Source organism: Lithobates pipiens, unplaced genomic scaffold (assembly GCF_037356315.1).
Source record: "Lithobates pipiens isolate NorthernLeopardFrog02 unplaced genomic scaffold, aLitPip1_a1.2 Scaffold_138, whole genome shotgun sequence".
NCBI classification, from domain to species: Eukaryota; Metazoa; Chordata; class Amphibia; order Anura; family Ranidae; genus Lithobates; species Lithobates pipiens.
Window position 1 is genome coordinate 725,027 of NW_027507726.1, and position 14,847 is coordinate 739,873.

A 14,847-nucleotide genomic window follows, 5' to 3' on the forward strand; every position below is an offset into this window, starting at 1 on the left:
CGGTGCAGTTCCTGTAGATGGCCAGCGGGTGTCCCCATTATATCGGTGCAGTTCCTGTAGAGGGCCAGCGGGTGTCCCCATTATATCGGTGCAGTTCCTGTAGATGGCCAGCGGGTGTCCCCATTATATCGGTGCAGTTCCTGTAGATGGCCAGCAGGTGTCCCCATTATATCGGTGCAGTTCCTGTAGAGGGCCAGCAGGTGTCCCCATTATATCGGTGCAGTTTCCTGTAGATGGCCAGCAGGTGTCCCCATTATTTGTAGAGGGCCAGCAGGAGTCCCCATTATTCGGTGCAGTTCCTGTGTGATGGCCAGCAGGTGTCCCATTATATCGGTGCAGTTCCCGTAGATGGCCAGCAGGTGTCCCATTATATCGGTGCAGTTCCTGTAGAGGGCCAGCAGGTGTCCTCATTATATCGGTGCAGTTCCTGTAGATGACCAGCAGGTGTCCCCATTATATCGGTGCAGTTCCTGTAAGAGGGCCAGCAGGTGTCCCCATTATATCGGTGCAGTTCCCATAGATGGCCAGCGGGTGTCTCCATTATATCGGTGCAGTTCCTGTAGATGACCAGTGGGTGTCCTCATTATATCGGTGCAGTTCCTGTAGATGGCCAGCGGGTGTCTCCATTATATCGGTGCAGTTCCTGTAGATGACCAGTGGGTGTCCTCATTATATCGGTGCAGTTCCTGTAGATGACCAGTGGGTGTCCTCATTATATCGGTGCAGTTCCTGTAGATGGCCAGCGGGTGTCTCCATTATATCGGTGCAGTTCCCATAGATGGCCAGCGGGTGTCTCCATTATATCGGTGCAGTTCCTGTAGATGACCAGTGGGTGTCCTCATTATATCGGTGCAGTTCCCTGTAGATGGCCAGCGGGTGTCCCCATTATATCGGTGCAGTTCCGTAGATCGCCAACGGGTGTCCCCATTATAGCGGTGCAGTTCCTGTAGATGGCCAGCGGGTGTCCTCATTATATCGGTGCAGTTCCTGTAGATGGCCAGCGGGTGTTTCCATTATATCGGTGCAGTTCCTGTAGATGGCCAGCGGGTGTCTCCATTATATCGGTGCAGTTCCTGTAGATGGCCAGCAGGTGTCTCCATTATATCGGTGCAGTTCCTGTAGATGGCCAGCGGGTGTTTCCATTATATCGGTGCAGTTCCTGTAGATGGCCAGCGGGTGTCTCCATTATATCGGTGCAGTTCCTGTAGATGGCCAGCAGGTGTCTCCATTATATCGGTGCAGTTCCTGTAGATGGCCAGCAGGTGTCCTCATTATATCGGTCTCGGTAGTGACGGTGAGATCTCCGGTCTGTCGGTGAATTTTGTCCTTTCCTGTGGATTGAAAAAATAGGATTTAAAAAAGGGAGAAAATGTGGATCCCGGAGTGAGGAGTTCTGATGATGATGGTGGTAGTAGTTCTGGTAGTAGTAGTAGGAGGCGGTCCCTGTTTCCCGGTCGGGGTTGCATGCTTGATGATGAACGGTGGAGGATTCTCACCCGCTTCTGCCTTATAGATGCCGAGCTCGGCACTGCAAAGTGGGAGGGAACTGATCCGCCCACACCTTGCAGAATGACAACCCGCCCCTCCTGGGTGGGAAGATCTCCCATTGGAGGGGCTGCCTGGAATTTACACTCCGTTTCTGTGCCGCCCTATAGAAAAGGCATTTCCCTCCATGTAGGGAGAAGATCCCGAGTGACCCCTCCCCCATAGATACCGTGCGGGGAGTGAGCGTTGTCACCCGAGAATACCCCCCTCCCCCACACACCTGATTGGCTGCAGGTAAGAGATGACATCACAGTGACTTTTGGTTCTTTTCTCGGAAGGTCGAGTCCCGGATTCTACAGGAACGTGGTCCAGGTCCAGAAGCACGTCACCTTCAACCAGGTGAAGGGAATATTCGGCTTCTCAGACAGCGATTGTATCGGTAAGACATCGTCCAATGGCGGGAGCCTGGGGCGGGGTCACAGGAAGTGTTGTCACCGATGTGGGAGAGAGCACAGAGCACAATGAGGAATGTGTTCAGCAGGTGGTGCGAGTTTCTCTATCTGTGTTCATAGATGTGTGAGATCCCATCCCCCGATATGTGTGAGATCCCATCCCCCGATATGTGTGAGATCCCATCCCCCGATATGTGTGAGATCCCATCCCCCGATGCGTGATACCCGCAGATTTCCACCATTCTTATCATACATTCGATTCCTGGCTCCTCCTCCTCAGCCTCCCTATTGATCAGCGTGATGGCTCCTCCCCCAGCCTTCCTATTGATCAGCGTGATGGCTCCTCCCCCAGCCTTCCTATTGATCAGCGTGATGGCTCCTCCCCCAGCCTCCCTATTGATCAGTGTGATGGCTCCTCCCCCAGCCTCCCTATTGATCAGTGTGATGGCTCCTCCTCCAGCCTCCCTATTGATCAGTGTGATGGCTCCTCCCCAGCCTCCCTATTGATCAGTGTGATGGCTCCTCCTCCAGCCTTCCTATTGATCATTGTGATGGCTCCTCCTCCAGCCTTCCTATTGATCAGTGTGATGGCTCCTCCCCCAGCCTCCCTATTGATCAGTGTGATGGCTCCTCCTCCAGCCTCCCTATTGATCGTGATGGCTCCTCCTCCAGCCTTCCTATTGATCAGTGTGATGGCTCCTCCTCCAGCCTTCCTATTGATCATTGTGATGGCTCCTCCTCCAGCCTTCCTATTGATCAGTGTGATGGCTCCTCCTCCAGCCTTCCTATTGATCATTGTGATGGCTCCTCCTCCAGCCTTCCTATTGATCAGTGTGATGGCTCTTCTCCAGCCCTTCCTATTGATCAGTGTGATGGCTCCTCCCTCCTCTTCTTCACTCCTCCTTCCTTTCTTCTTTCCCCTCACCATACACTTTGGTGTCGGTATCGCCCACATTTATGAGATCCATTTGGGGGAGTGATAACAATGACCGTGACCCGTCTGAGGGTGGTGAGTTCCTGTGCGGTGTGGGAAATGTAGACGGAGCGCACGTTTCCCGCAGGGGGTGTTTTGCAGTCTTCCTCCATAGTGATATGTAAGCAGAGGGGAGGGGGAGGTGCTAATACAAGTCGGGGTGTAGATAACGCTGTCACCATTGTCTTGTGTTTTCAGGGAAGATCAGTTTTCCGCCATCCAGGCCGCCCGTCCTTCAGCAGCTCCTTCCCGAGATCTTCAACGGCAGGAAAGACATCCAGTGCCTCATTCCCTGCGCCATCGACCAGGTACGAGCCCCGCCCTCGCCCTACGCCATCGACCAGGTACGAGCCCCGCCCCCTGACCAGGTATGAGCCCCGTCCTCTCCCTACGCCATCGACCAGGTACGAGCCCCGCCCCCTGACCAGTACGAGCCCCGCCCTCTTCCTACGCCATCGACCAGGTACGAGCCCCGCCCCCTGACCAGGTACGAGCCCCGCCCTCTCCCTACGCCATCGACCAGGTACGAGCCCCGTCCCTGACCAGGTACGAGCCCTGCCCCCTGACCAGCTACGAGCCCCGCCCTCTCCCTACGCCATCGACCAGGTACGAGCCCCGCCCTCTCCCTACGCCATCGACCAGGTATGAGCCCTGACCAGGTACGAGCCCCACCCCCTGACCAGGTATTAGCCCCGCCCTCTCCCCACGCCATTGACCAGGTACGAGCCTCGCCCCCTGACCAGGTATGAGCCCCGTCCTCTCCCTACGCCATCGACCAGGTATGAGCCCCGCCCCCTGACCAGGTACAATCCCCGCCCTCTCCCCACACCATCGGCCAGGTGCGAGCCCCGCCCCCTGACCAGGTACAATCCCCGCCCTCTCCCCACGCCATCGACCAGGCACTAGCCCCGCCCCCTGACCAGGTACAAGCCCCGCCCTCTCCTATGCCATCGACCAGGTACATGCCCCACCCCTTGTCTGCCCCCTCTCCCCCAGTCCTGTCGCTTGTCTGCCCCCCCCCCCCCCCCCCCTCGTCCATCCTGTCACATGTCTGTGGGTTGCCATGGTTTCCCCTTTTCCAGGATCCGTATTTCCGGATGACCCGAGATGTGGCCCCGAGGATCAATTACCCCAAACCGGCCTTACTGCATTCCACCTTCTTCCCGGCCCTGCAGGGGGCGCAGACCAAGATGAGCGCCAGCGACCCCAACTCCTCCATCTTCCTCACCGACACCCCCAAACAGATCAAGACCAAGGTAAGTCCTTCCACCTAAAGGGGAACTCCGAGTGTTAGCCCCACCCCCCCACCGCCTCACAGGTGGGGGTTTGCCATAAGGTAAGTATACGCAGTACACTATGGGGCACTTACTGTACAAGTGATCTCTTCTCAGTGTAGGCTCCGCCCCTACCAGTATCCCCTCCACCGCTACCTCCTGCTTCAAGCGGCTATTCACCATTGGACAGCCACTGATGATGTCATCCTTGCACATGCTCACTGCAGTGTATTGTCCCCTTTTTCAGATGTAGGGAATGGTGAACAGTACACTGCATGGAGCGTGTGCTGCTCTCCTGTACCGGGGTGGGAGGGTGCACTGCATGGAGCGTGTGCTGCGCTCTGTACCGGGGTGGGAGGGTGCACTGCATGGAGCGTGTGCTGCGCTCTGTACCGGGGTGGGAGGGTGCACTGCATGGAGCGTGTGCTGCGCTCTGTACCGGGGTGGGAGGGTGCACTGCATGGAGCGTGTGCTGCGCTCTGTACCGGGGTGGGAGGGTGCACTGCATGGAGCGTGTGCTGCGCTCTGTACCGGGGTGGGAGGGTGCACTGCACGGAGCGTGTGCTGTGCTCTGTACCGGGGTGGGAGGTGCACTGCATGGAGCGTGTGCTGCTCTCTGTACCGGGGTGGGAGGGTGCACTGCATGGAGTGTGTGCTGTGCTCTGTACCGGGGTGGGAGGGTGCACTGCATGGAGCGTGTGCTGCGCTCTGTACCGGGGTGGGAGGGTGCACTGCATGGAGCGTGTGCTGCGCTCTGTACCGGGGTGGGAGGGTGCACTGCATGGAGCGTGTGCTGCGCTCTGTACCGGGGTGGGAGGTGCACTGCATGGAGCGTGTGCTGCTCTCTGTACCGGGGTGGGAGGGTGCACTGCATGGAGCGTGTGCTGCTCTCTGTACCGGGGTGGGAGGGTGCACTGCATGGAGCGTGTGCTGCGCTCTGTACCGGGGTGGGAGGTGCACTGCATGGAGCGTGTGCTGCTCTCTGTACCGGGGTGGGAGGGTGCACTGCATGGAGCGTGTGCTGTGCTCTGTACCGGGGTGGGAGGTGCACTGCATGGAGCGTGTGCTGCTCTCTGTACCGGGGTGGGAGGGTGCACTGCATGGAGTGTGTGCTGTGCTCTGTACCGGGTGGGAGGGTGCACTGCATGGAGCGTGTGCTGCGCTCTGTACCGGGGTGGGAGGGTGCACTGCATGGAGCGTGTGCTGCGCTCTGTACCGGGGTGGGAGGGTGCACTGCATGGAGCGTGTGCTGCGCTCTGTACCGGGGTGGGAGGTGCACTGCATGGAGCGTGTGCTGCTCTCTGTACCGGGGTGGGAGGGTGCACTGCATGGAGCGTGTGCTGCTCTCTGTACCGGGGTGGGAGGGTGCACTGCATGGAGTGTGTGCTGCGCTCTGTACCGGGGTGGGAGGGTGCACTGCATGGAGCGTGGGCTGCGCTCTGTACCGGGGTGGGAGGGTGCACTGCATGGAGCGTGTGCTGCGCTCTGTACCGGGGTGGGAGGGTGCACTGCATGGAGCGTGTGCTGCGCTCTGTACCGGGGTGGGAGGGTGCACTGCATGGAGCGTGTGCTGCTCTCTGTACCGGGGTGGGAGGTGCACTGCATGGAGCGTGTGCTGCGCTCTGTACCGGGGTGGGAGGGTGCACTGCATGGAGTGTGTGCTGTGCTCTGTACCGGGGTGGGAGGGTGCACTGCATGGAGCGTGTGCTGTGCTCTGTACCGGGGTGGGAGGGTGCACTGCATGGAGCGTGTGCTGCGCTCTGTACCGGGGTGGGAGGGTGCACTGCACGGAGCGTGTACTGCGCTCTGTACCGGGGTGGGAGGGTGCACTGCATGGAGCGTGTGCTGCTCTCTGTACCGGGGTGGGAGGTGCACTGCATGGAGCGTGTGCTGCGCTCTGTACCGGGGTGGGAGGGTGCACTGCATGGAGCGTGTGCTGTGCTCTGTACCGGGGTGGGAGGGTGCACTGCATGGAGCGTGTGCTGCTCTCTGTACCGGGGTGGGAGGTGCACTGCATGGAGCGTGTGCTGCGCTCTGTACCGGGGTGGGAGGGTGCACTGCATGGAGCGTGTGCTGTGCTCTGTACCGGGGTGGGAGGGTGCACTGCATGGAGCGTGTGCTGTGCTCTGTACCGGGGTGGGAGGGTGCACTGCATGGAGCGTGTGCTGCGCTCTGTACCGGGGTGGGAGGGTGCACTGCACGGAGCGTGTACTGCGCTCTGTACCGGGGTGGGAGGGTGCACTGCATGGAGCGTGTGCTGCTCTCTGTACCGGGGTGGGAGGTGCACTGCATGGAGCGTGTGCTGCGCTCTGTACCGGGGTGGGAGGGTGCACTGCATGGAGCGTGTGCTGTGCTCTGTACCGGGGTGGGAGGGTGCACTGCATGGAGCGTGTGCTGTGCTCTGTACCGGGGTGGGAGGGTGCACTGCATGGAGCGTGTGCTGCGCTCTGTACCGGGGTGGGAGGGTGCACTGCACGGAGCGTGTACTGCGCTCTGTACCGGGGTGGGAGGGTGCACTGCATGGAGTGTGTGCTGTGCTCTGTACCGGGGTGGGAGGGTGCACTGCATGGAGTGTGTGCTGTGCTCTGTACTGGGGTGGGAGGGTGCACTGCATGGAGTGTGTGCTGTGCTCTGTACCGGGGTGGGAGGGTTGCACTGCATGGAGTGTGTGCTGTGCTCTGTACCGGGGTGGGAGGGTGCACTGCATGGGAGTGTGTGCTGTGCTCTGTACCGGGGTGGGAGGGTGCACTGCATGGAGTGTGTGCTGCGCTCTGTACCGGGGTGGGAGGGTGCACTGCAGGAGTGTGTGCTGCGCTCTGTACCGGGGTGGGAGGGTGCACTGCATGGAGTGTGTGCTGTGCTCTGTACCGGGGTGGGAGGGTGCACTGCATGGAGTGTGTGCTGTGCTCTGTACCGGGGTGGGAGGGTGCACTGCATGGAGTGTGTGCTGTGCTCTGTACTGGGGTGGGAGGGTGCACTGCATGGAGTGTGTGCTGCGCTCTGTACCGGGGTGGGAGGGTGCACTGCATGGAGTGTGTGCTGTGCTCTGTACCGTAGTGGGAGGGTGCACTGCATGGAGTGTGTGCTCTGTACCGGGGGGGGAGGGTGCACTGCATGGAGTGTGTGCTGTGCTCTGTACTGGGGTGGGAGGTGCACTGCATGGAGTGTGTGCTGTGCTCTGTACTGGGGTGGGAGGGTGCACTGCATGGAGTGTGTGCTGTGCTCTGTACTGGGGTGGGAGGGTGCACTGCATGGAGTGTGTGCTGTGCTCTGTACCGTAGTGGGAGGGTGCACTGCATGGAGTGTGTGCTCTGTACCGGGGGTGGGAGGGTGCACTGCATGGAGCGTGTGCTGTGCTCTGTACCGGGGTGGGAGGTGCACTGCATGGAGTGTGTGCTGTGCTCTGTACCGGGTGGGAGGTGCACTGCATGGAGTGTGTGCTTGTGCCTGTACCGGGGTGGGAGGTGCACTGCATGGAGTGTGTGCTGTTGCTCGGTACCGGGTGGGAGGGTGCACTGCATGGAGTGTGTGCTGTGCTCTGTACTGGGGTGGGAGGGTGCACTGCATGGAGTGTGTGCTGTGCTCTGTACTGGGGTGGGAGGGTGGCAATGCCATGGAGTGTGTGCTGTGCTCTGTACCGTAGTGGGAGGGTGCACTGCATGGAGTGTGTGCTCTGTACCGGGGGGGGAGGGTGCACTGCATGGAGTGTGTGCTCTGTACCGGGGGGGGGGGGGTGGAGGTGCACTGCATGGAGTGTGTGCTGTGCTCTGTACCGGGGTGGGAGGTGCACTGCATGGAGTGTGTGCTGTGCTCTGTACCGGGGTGGGAGGGTGCACTGCATGGAGTGTGTGCTGTGCTCTGTACTGGGGTGGGAGGTGCACTGCATGGAGTGTGTTGCTGTGCTCTGTACCGTGGGTGGGAGGGTGCACTGCATGGAGTGTGTGCTGTGCTCTGTACTGGGGTGGGAGGGTGCACTGCATGGAGTTGTGCTGTGCTCTGTACTGGGGTGGGAGGGTGCACTGCATGGAGTGTGTGCTGTGCTCTGTACCGTAGTGGGAGGGTGCACTGCATGGAGTGTGTGCTCTGTACCGGGGGGGGAGGGTGCACTGCATGGAGTGTGTGCTCTGTACCGGGGGGGTGGGAGGTGCACTGCATGGAGTGTGTGCTGTACGGTAAAATAAAGATTAACTAGTGGAAAGGGGAATCAATTGTATTGTCAGAAGGGGTGGGAGGAGTCTCATTGTGGGAGGGGCAGAGACAAACGACTCCACCTCCCCCTCCCCCATTACTATCACACACAGGCTTTGTAGTGCAAATTGTTGTTCCAGCAAAGATCATTTAAAGGGGAACTCCTCTGAGGGGACCTTCTGTTCTCTTACAGATAAATAAACACGCCTTCTCTGGGGGGAGGGACACCATCGAAGAACATCGCAAACATGGCGGCAACTGCGAGGTGGACGTGTGTTTTATGTACCTGACCTTCTTCCTGGAGGACGACGAGAAGCTGGAGAAGATACGGCAGGTAACCATGGAGGGGGGCGGGGCGGGGCCTGTATATTATTGGGGTTCAGGTGTCCAATCCATACCTCCAGGCGGTATATGCAGATCAGAGCGCCCCTGTCTGTCATCTTCAATACAACACAAAGAAACCCACGCCCCCTTCTGCATCATCCAATCCGTGCCCCCTATATATAGGGAGGCCCATCCCTTCCTATTACTACACTGACCTTGGTCATGCGATTAGCTGCAGGACATCCAACATCATCTAGCTCCCCCCAAGCATGACTGTCCCTGGACCCATCCCTTCCATTCATTGGATTTCAGTTCTGTCAATCATGGAGGCTCAGCATCACATGTGGGCGTTACCTATGCAAATACAGCCTGTTTAGCACCACCCACTCCTCCAGACTGACCCACCCATCGAGTAATTTGATATTTGCATAACTCCTCCCACTGTTTGCATCAGGACTGAGGGCTCTAGAGAGGAGTACTGAGGGCGGTGGCTGGGATGTTATCAGTAAGCTCTGTATAGCCCCCTGTAAGCCCCTCCCACCAGTCATGATCTGCCTGCATTGCATAGAGAAGCACAGAGACCCGTGATGATGTCACAGTGTGTAATATAAGGAATGTCATGAAAAATGGAAAGATTTTATTATCATGTAGAATGGGGAGGGACCAGGAAGGCAAGATGGGAGATGAGGGGAGGAAGGGGGAGGGCGAGACCAGAGAAGGCTCAGGGGAGGGGGTACCAAGCAAAGTGTGGGTGAGGGACCACAGATGGGGAGGGTGAGGGAGGGGCGAGACCAGGGAAGGTTCGGGGGAGGGACCAGGGAAGGTTCGGGGACTACGGGAGGTGGAGGGGACCACTGGAAGGCTCGGGGGAGAGACCACAGCAGGGAGGCTTGAGGGAGGGATCACAGGAGGGGAGGGACCAGGGTAGGTTGGGGGGAGGGACCAGGGAAGGGATCACAGGAGGGGAGGGACCAAAGAAGGCTTGGGGGAGGGATCACAGGAGGGGAGGGACCAGGGAAGGTTGGGGGGGAGGGACCAGGGAAGGCTTGGGGGAGGGATCACAGGAGGGGAGGGACCAGGGAAGGTTGGGGGGAGGGACCAGGGGAAGGCTTGGGGGAGGGTTCACAGGAGGGGAGGGACCAGGGAAGGCTTGGGATCACAGGAGGGGAGGGATCACAGGAGGGGAGGGACCAGGGAAGGTTGGGGGGGAGGGACCAGGAAGGCTTGGGGGAGGGATCACAGGAGGGGAGGGACCAGGGAAGGCTTGGTATCACAGGGAGGGGAGGGACCAGGGAAGGCTTGGGGGAGGATCACAGGAGGGGAGGGACCAGGAAGGTTGGGGGGGAGGGACCAGGGAAGGCTTGGTATCACAGGAGGGGAGGGACCAGGCGCGGTGTAATGGGACTGATGAGCTCTCGCCCTCGTCTTGTAGGATTACTCCAGCGGGGCGTTACTGACGGGAGAACTGAAGAAGATCCTCATAGAGACGTTGCAGCCAATGATCGCAGAGCTGCAGGAGAGGCGGAGACAAGTGACAGACGAGGCGGTCCGACAATTCATGACTCCCCGGAAGTTGGCCTTCGACTTTTAACATTTCCTCGCTGGCGGCCATAGACTGTCATTTATTCCTCAATCTTCCATTTCAGAACACCCCGCTCGGGGCGACTCGTGTCAGTATATGGCCCGGCCTATCAGAGCGGGGCAATTATTGTCCATAGAGCCATCATTGCCCCTCCCCCACCAGAGACTATGTAAATTATTACAATAAAGACATCTCTGATGTCATCGCTGGTTGATGATGTAATAATTGGCGGGTAGAATGGAAGCCGCGGATCTCATGTATGGGGAGTTCTTATAAATCCTTCAGAACGTGAATGTCTGGTGAACTGCACAACACCCGCTCCACATACAGTGCTGGGAAAAGTATTCCCCCCCCCCACATGTTTATTTGTCACTTCAATGATTCGGAACAAATATCATTCCAGAGAGAACCCGAGAAATACAGAATGCAGATTTTAGGATTTAATTTATTAAAGGGGAAGTCCACCCTAACACTAAAACCCCCGACTCTCCAGACTCCCCCCCCCCCCCCCCCCGAACATGGACCTATCTAACCCTTTTCTGAAGCCAATCCGACCCGATCTCCCAGCGGGGGGGGGGAAGCTCTGCAGAGGACACAGCCGACAAGTCCGGGAAAGTAATGGGAAGTGACGTCACACATAGCGTTACTATGGGGCTTCCGTTGTCAGCTGTGTCCTCTGTACCCCTCCCCCCTACACATAGAGAGGCCACCGCTGACAGCTCAGTGTGGGAGTGGCTTCAGAAAAGGGATGAATAGCGATTTCTTCTTTACAGGGTTGGATAGGTCAGTGTTCGGGGGGGGGGGGGATGGGGTGTCTATAGATGTAGCACATTTTAGTGTTGGGGTGGACTTCTCCTTTAAGGGAAAAAAAGCTCCAAACCTGCCTGACCCGATGTGAATAAAGTAATTGCCCCCCTGAGGTAAGTGAGGCCTGCGGGTCTTCAGACGTTGTTCTGGTTCTTCTAGGACAGTGATGGGAACCTCGGCACCCCAGAGGTTTTGGAACTACATTTCCCATAATGCTCAGGCACTCAGGCAGTGCAGTGGAGCATCATGGGAAATGTAGTGTCAAAACATCTGGGGTGCCAAGGTTTGCCATCACTGTTCTAGGACCTCCTGGTTGAGCTCTTGGAGTAATTTTGGTCGGCCGGCCGCTCCTGGGAAGGGTCGCCGCTGATCCACGTTTTCTCCATTTGTAGATAATGGTGATCACCGTGATTTTCCGTCAGATTTACCAAAAACCACATAAGACGAGGTCAGACCTAAAAAAACACTTTCAGTTGTAGTCAATCAGGCCGGCCCTTGAACTACATCGTCGAAAGGGAATTGTATAATGTATGGCCACCCTAAGGATTGGGGACTTCAGCCAATCACGGTGAGCACCAAAATCCACACATGGAGAAGACTTGGAACAGCGGTGACCCTTCCCGGGATCGGCCGGCCAACCAAAAATGACTCAAGAACTCAACAAGGACTCGTCCAGGAGACCATAAATCACCCAGAACAACGTCTGAAGACCTGCCGGCCTCACTTACCTCCGGTAAGGTCAGTGTTCAGGATCCACCAATAAGAGAGAGACTGGGCAAAAATGGCGTCCATGGGAGAGTTCCAAGGCCAAAGCCACCGCTGACCAGAAAGAAGACCAAGGCTCATCTCACGCTTGATTATCCCCGAGACTTTTGGGCAAATATTCTGTGGACTGATGAGAGAAAAGTTTAACTTTTTGGAAGGTGGGAGCGTCCCGATACATCATTTCATAACAGAACATCATCCCAACAGTCAGGGTGGGGGTAGGGGATGTAACAACAATCGGGCAGGGTGGGGGTAGGGGGATGTACGGACAATCGGGCAGGGTGGAGGTAGGGGGATGTACGGACAATCGGGCAGGGTGGAGGTAGGGGGATGTACCGACAATCGTGAGGTGGAGGTAGGGGGATGTAACAACAGTCAGGGTGGGGGTAGGGGGGTGTACCAACAATCGGGCAGGGTGGAGGTAGGGGGATGTACGGACAATCGGGCAGGGTGGAGGTAGGGGATGTACGGACAATCGGGCAGGGTGGAGGTAGGGGGATGTACCGACAATCGGGCAGGGTGGAGGTAGGGGTGTACCAACAATCGGGCAGGGTGGAGGTAGGGGTGTACCAACAATCGGGCAGGGTGGAGGTAGGGGGATGTACCGACAATTGGGCAGGGTGGAGGTAGGGGGCTGTACCGACAATTGGGCAGGGTGGAGGTAGGGGGCTGTACCGAAATTAGTAAATACGCGGTCCTGTAAATACGATCTCATAAAAATATGTAAAAGGATGAATATAAGAAGCGGCTAAAATCGGAAGAAATTGTAAAATAAATGAAGTGAAAAGTGCGGCGATGTGATATACAGCCGGTGATTGGACACCAAATGTATACATAAACACAGAGACCGGAATACTGACCAATGGGGAAATGCCAATACATGTATAGAAGGGATTGGGAGGTGAAATAGACGGTGAGCGATGATGTGAAAAACACAAATTGGTAAAATTCAGAAAGTTTGTAATCTATGTGAGGAAAGAAAATAATAATATATAAATAGCGAGAAATCGCTTGTGTGCGGAGAATCTCGCTGTGCCGCTAATCCAGACGCTGAGCTCTCCATGAAATCACAAACTGCTTCTTGGTGGGGGTTGCAATGTGTTGGGGTGTCCTCCCTCCAGTGACCCCCGGGGTGGGGGTGGGGAGCGCTCACCTTGGGGTCTCCTCCCTCCAGTGACCCCTGGGGTGGGGGTGGGGAGCGCTCACCTTGGGGTCTCCTCCTCCAGTGACCCCCGGGGTGGGGGTGGGGAGCGCTCACCTTGGGGTGTCCTCCCTCCAGTGACCCGGGTGGGGGTGGGGAGCGCTCACCTTGGGGTCTCCTCCCTCCAGTGACCCCTGGGGTGGGGGTGGGGAGCGCTCACCTGGGGTCTCCTCCCTCCAGTGACCCCGGGGTGGGGGTGGGGAGCGCTCACCTTGGGGTGTCCTCCCTCCAGTGACCCCGGGGTGGGGTGGGGAGCGCTCACCTTGGGGTCTCCTCCCTCCAGTGACCCCCGGGGTGGGGGTGGGGAGCGCTCACCTTGGGGTCTCCTCCCTCCAGTGACCCCCGGGGTGGGGTGGGGAGCGCTCACCTTGGGGTGTCCTCCCCCTTGGGGTGTCCTCCCTCCAGTGACCCCCGGGGTGGGGGTGGGGAGCGCTCACCTTGGGGTGTCCTCCCTCCAGTGACCCCCGGGGTGGGGGTTTGGAGCGCTCACCTTGGGGGAAATCTAAACACATTAGATCCTCCGGGGAATGTCTCAGTTTTATGCTCTTGATAATGTAATAAAATTTAAACACTTTAATGAACACAAATAAACCCCCATTTATGAAGTGCGTCTCGTGCACCACCGCCACCAATGACCAATAAGATTGCGGAAAGGTGCGGGGGTGATGTATGTCTCCTCCTATGGCAGGTAGACTGGTCCTCGTGCTGCCCTGCCCCCTCCCAACGCGTATTCTATACACGGAATTCATATGAATGACATAAAATTCATCAAAATCTATTCACTGAAAACCTCCTCGAAGGTCTAATTCCGGGTCTCAAACTGGCGGCCCTCCGGCTGTTGCAAAACTACAAGTCCCATCATCCCTCTGCCTCGGGTGTCATGCTTGTAACTGTCAGAGTCTTGCTATGCCTCATGGGACTTGTAGTTCTGCAACAGCTGGAGGGCCGTCCCCCCCCCCCCCCCCGTTCTAATATGTTAACCACTTCAGGAGCGGAGCCTCTTTTCAGACTCGGTGTTTACATGTTTAAAACAGTTTATTTTTCTAGGATATTACTTCGAACCCCCAAACATTATATATTGTTTTTTTTTTTCTAACACCCTAGAGAATAAAATGGCGGCCATTGCAATACTTTTTTTCACACGGTATTTGCGCAGCGGTCTTACAAGCACACTTTTTTGGGAAAAAAATTCACATTTTTTGAATAAAAAAATAAGACAACAGTAAAATTAGCCCAATTTTTTTTTCTATTTGTAAAAGATAATGTTACGCCGGGTAAACTGATACCCAACATGTCGCGTTTCAAAATTGCGCCCCGCACGTGGAATGGCGTCAAAGTTTTACCCTCCAAAATCTCCATAAGCGACATTTAAAAAATTCTACAGGTTGCGTGTTTTGCGTTACAGAGGGGCTAGAATTATCGCTCGCACTCTACCGATCGCGGCGATACCTCACATGTGTGGTTTGACCGCCGTTTTCAATGCGGGCGCTGGCCACGTGTGTTCTGTACGTGAGCTGGTCAGGACGGGGGGGGGGGGTGTTTTAAAAAGAAATATATTTATTTTACTTGATTTTATTTATTTTTACACTTTAAAAAAATAAATGTATCACATTCATTCCTATTACAAGGAATGTAAACATCCCTGTAATAGAAAAAAGAATGACAGGTCCTCTTATACCCGCCGCGGAGACCACCGTTCTCGCACACAGGACCGCCTCCTGTAATGAGGGATCTCTTGGTTCAGCTGCTGCCGTTACCGATATATCCCTCTTCAAAGTACCGACGTGTATATATAT

The 14,847-nt window shown here is 56.9% G+C and overlaps 2 protein-coding genes across 2 annotated transcripts in view; one reads left to right on the top strand and one right to left on the bottom strand.

Annotated features, from left to right (window-relative positions):
* LOC143981318 (apoptosis-stimulating of p53 protein 1-like) overlaps positions 1 to 1,708 on the bottom strand; it is a 44,799-nt gene extending 43,091 nt beyond the window's left edge. The window contains exon 1 of the mRNA XM_077479114.1: positions 1,631 to 1,708. Within this exon, the coding sequence (XP_077335240.1) occupies positions 1,631 to 1,708 (78 nt within the window). The remainder of the gene's footprint in view (positions 1 to 1,630) is intronic.
* Positions 1,709 to 1,823: 115 nt separating this feature from the next.
* On the top strand, positions 1,824 to 10,481 carry LOC143981310 (tryptophan--tRNA ligase, cytoplasmic-like; the record flags this gene model as incomplete). The annotated part of the gene is given in 5 exon segments (XM_077479106.1): positions 1,824 to 1,924; positions 3,109 to 3,218; positions 3,993 to 4,166; positions 8,566 to 8,706; positions 10,129 to 10,481. Coding segments are annotated over 5 exon segments (685 nt in total), but the record flags the coding sequence as incomplete, so codon positions are not given.
* Positions 10,482 to 14,847: the final 4,366 nt, after the last annotated feature.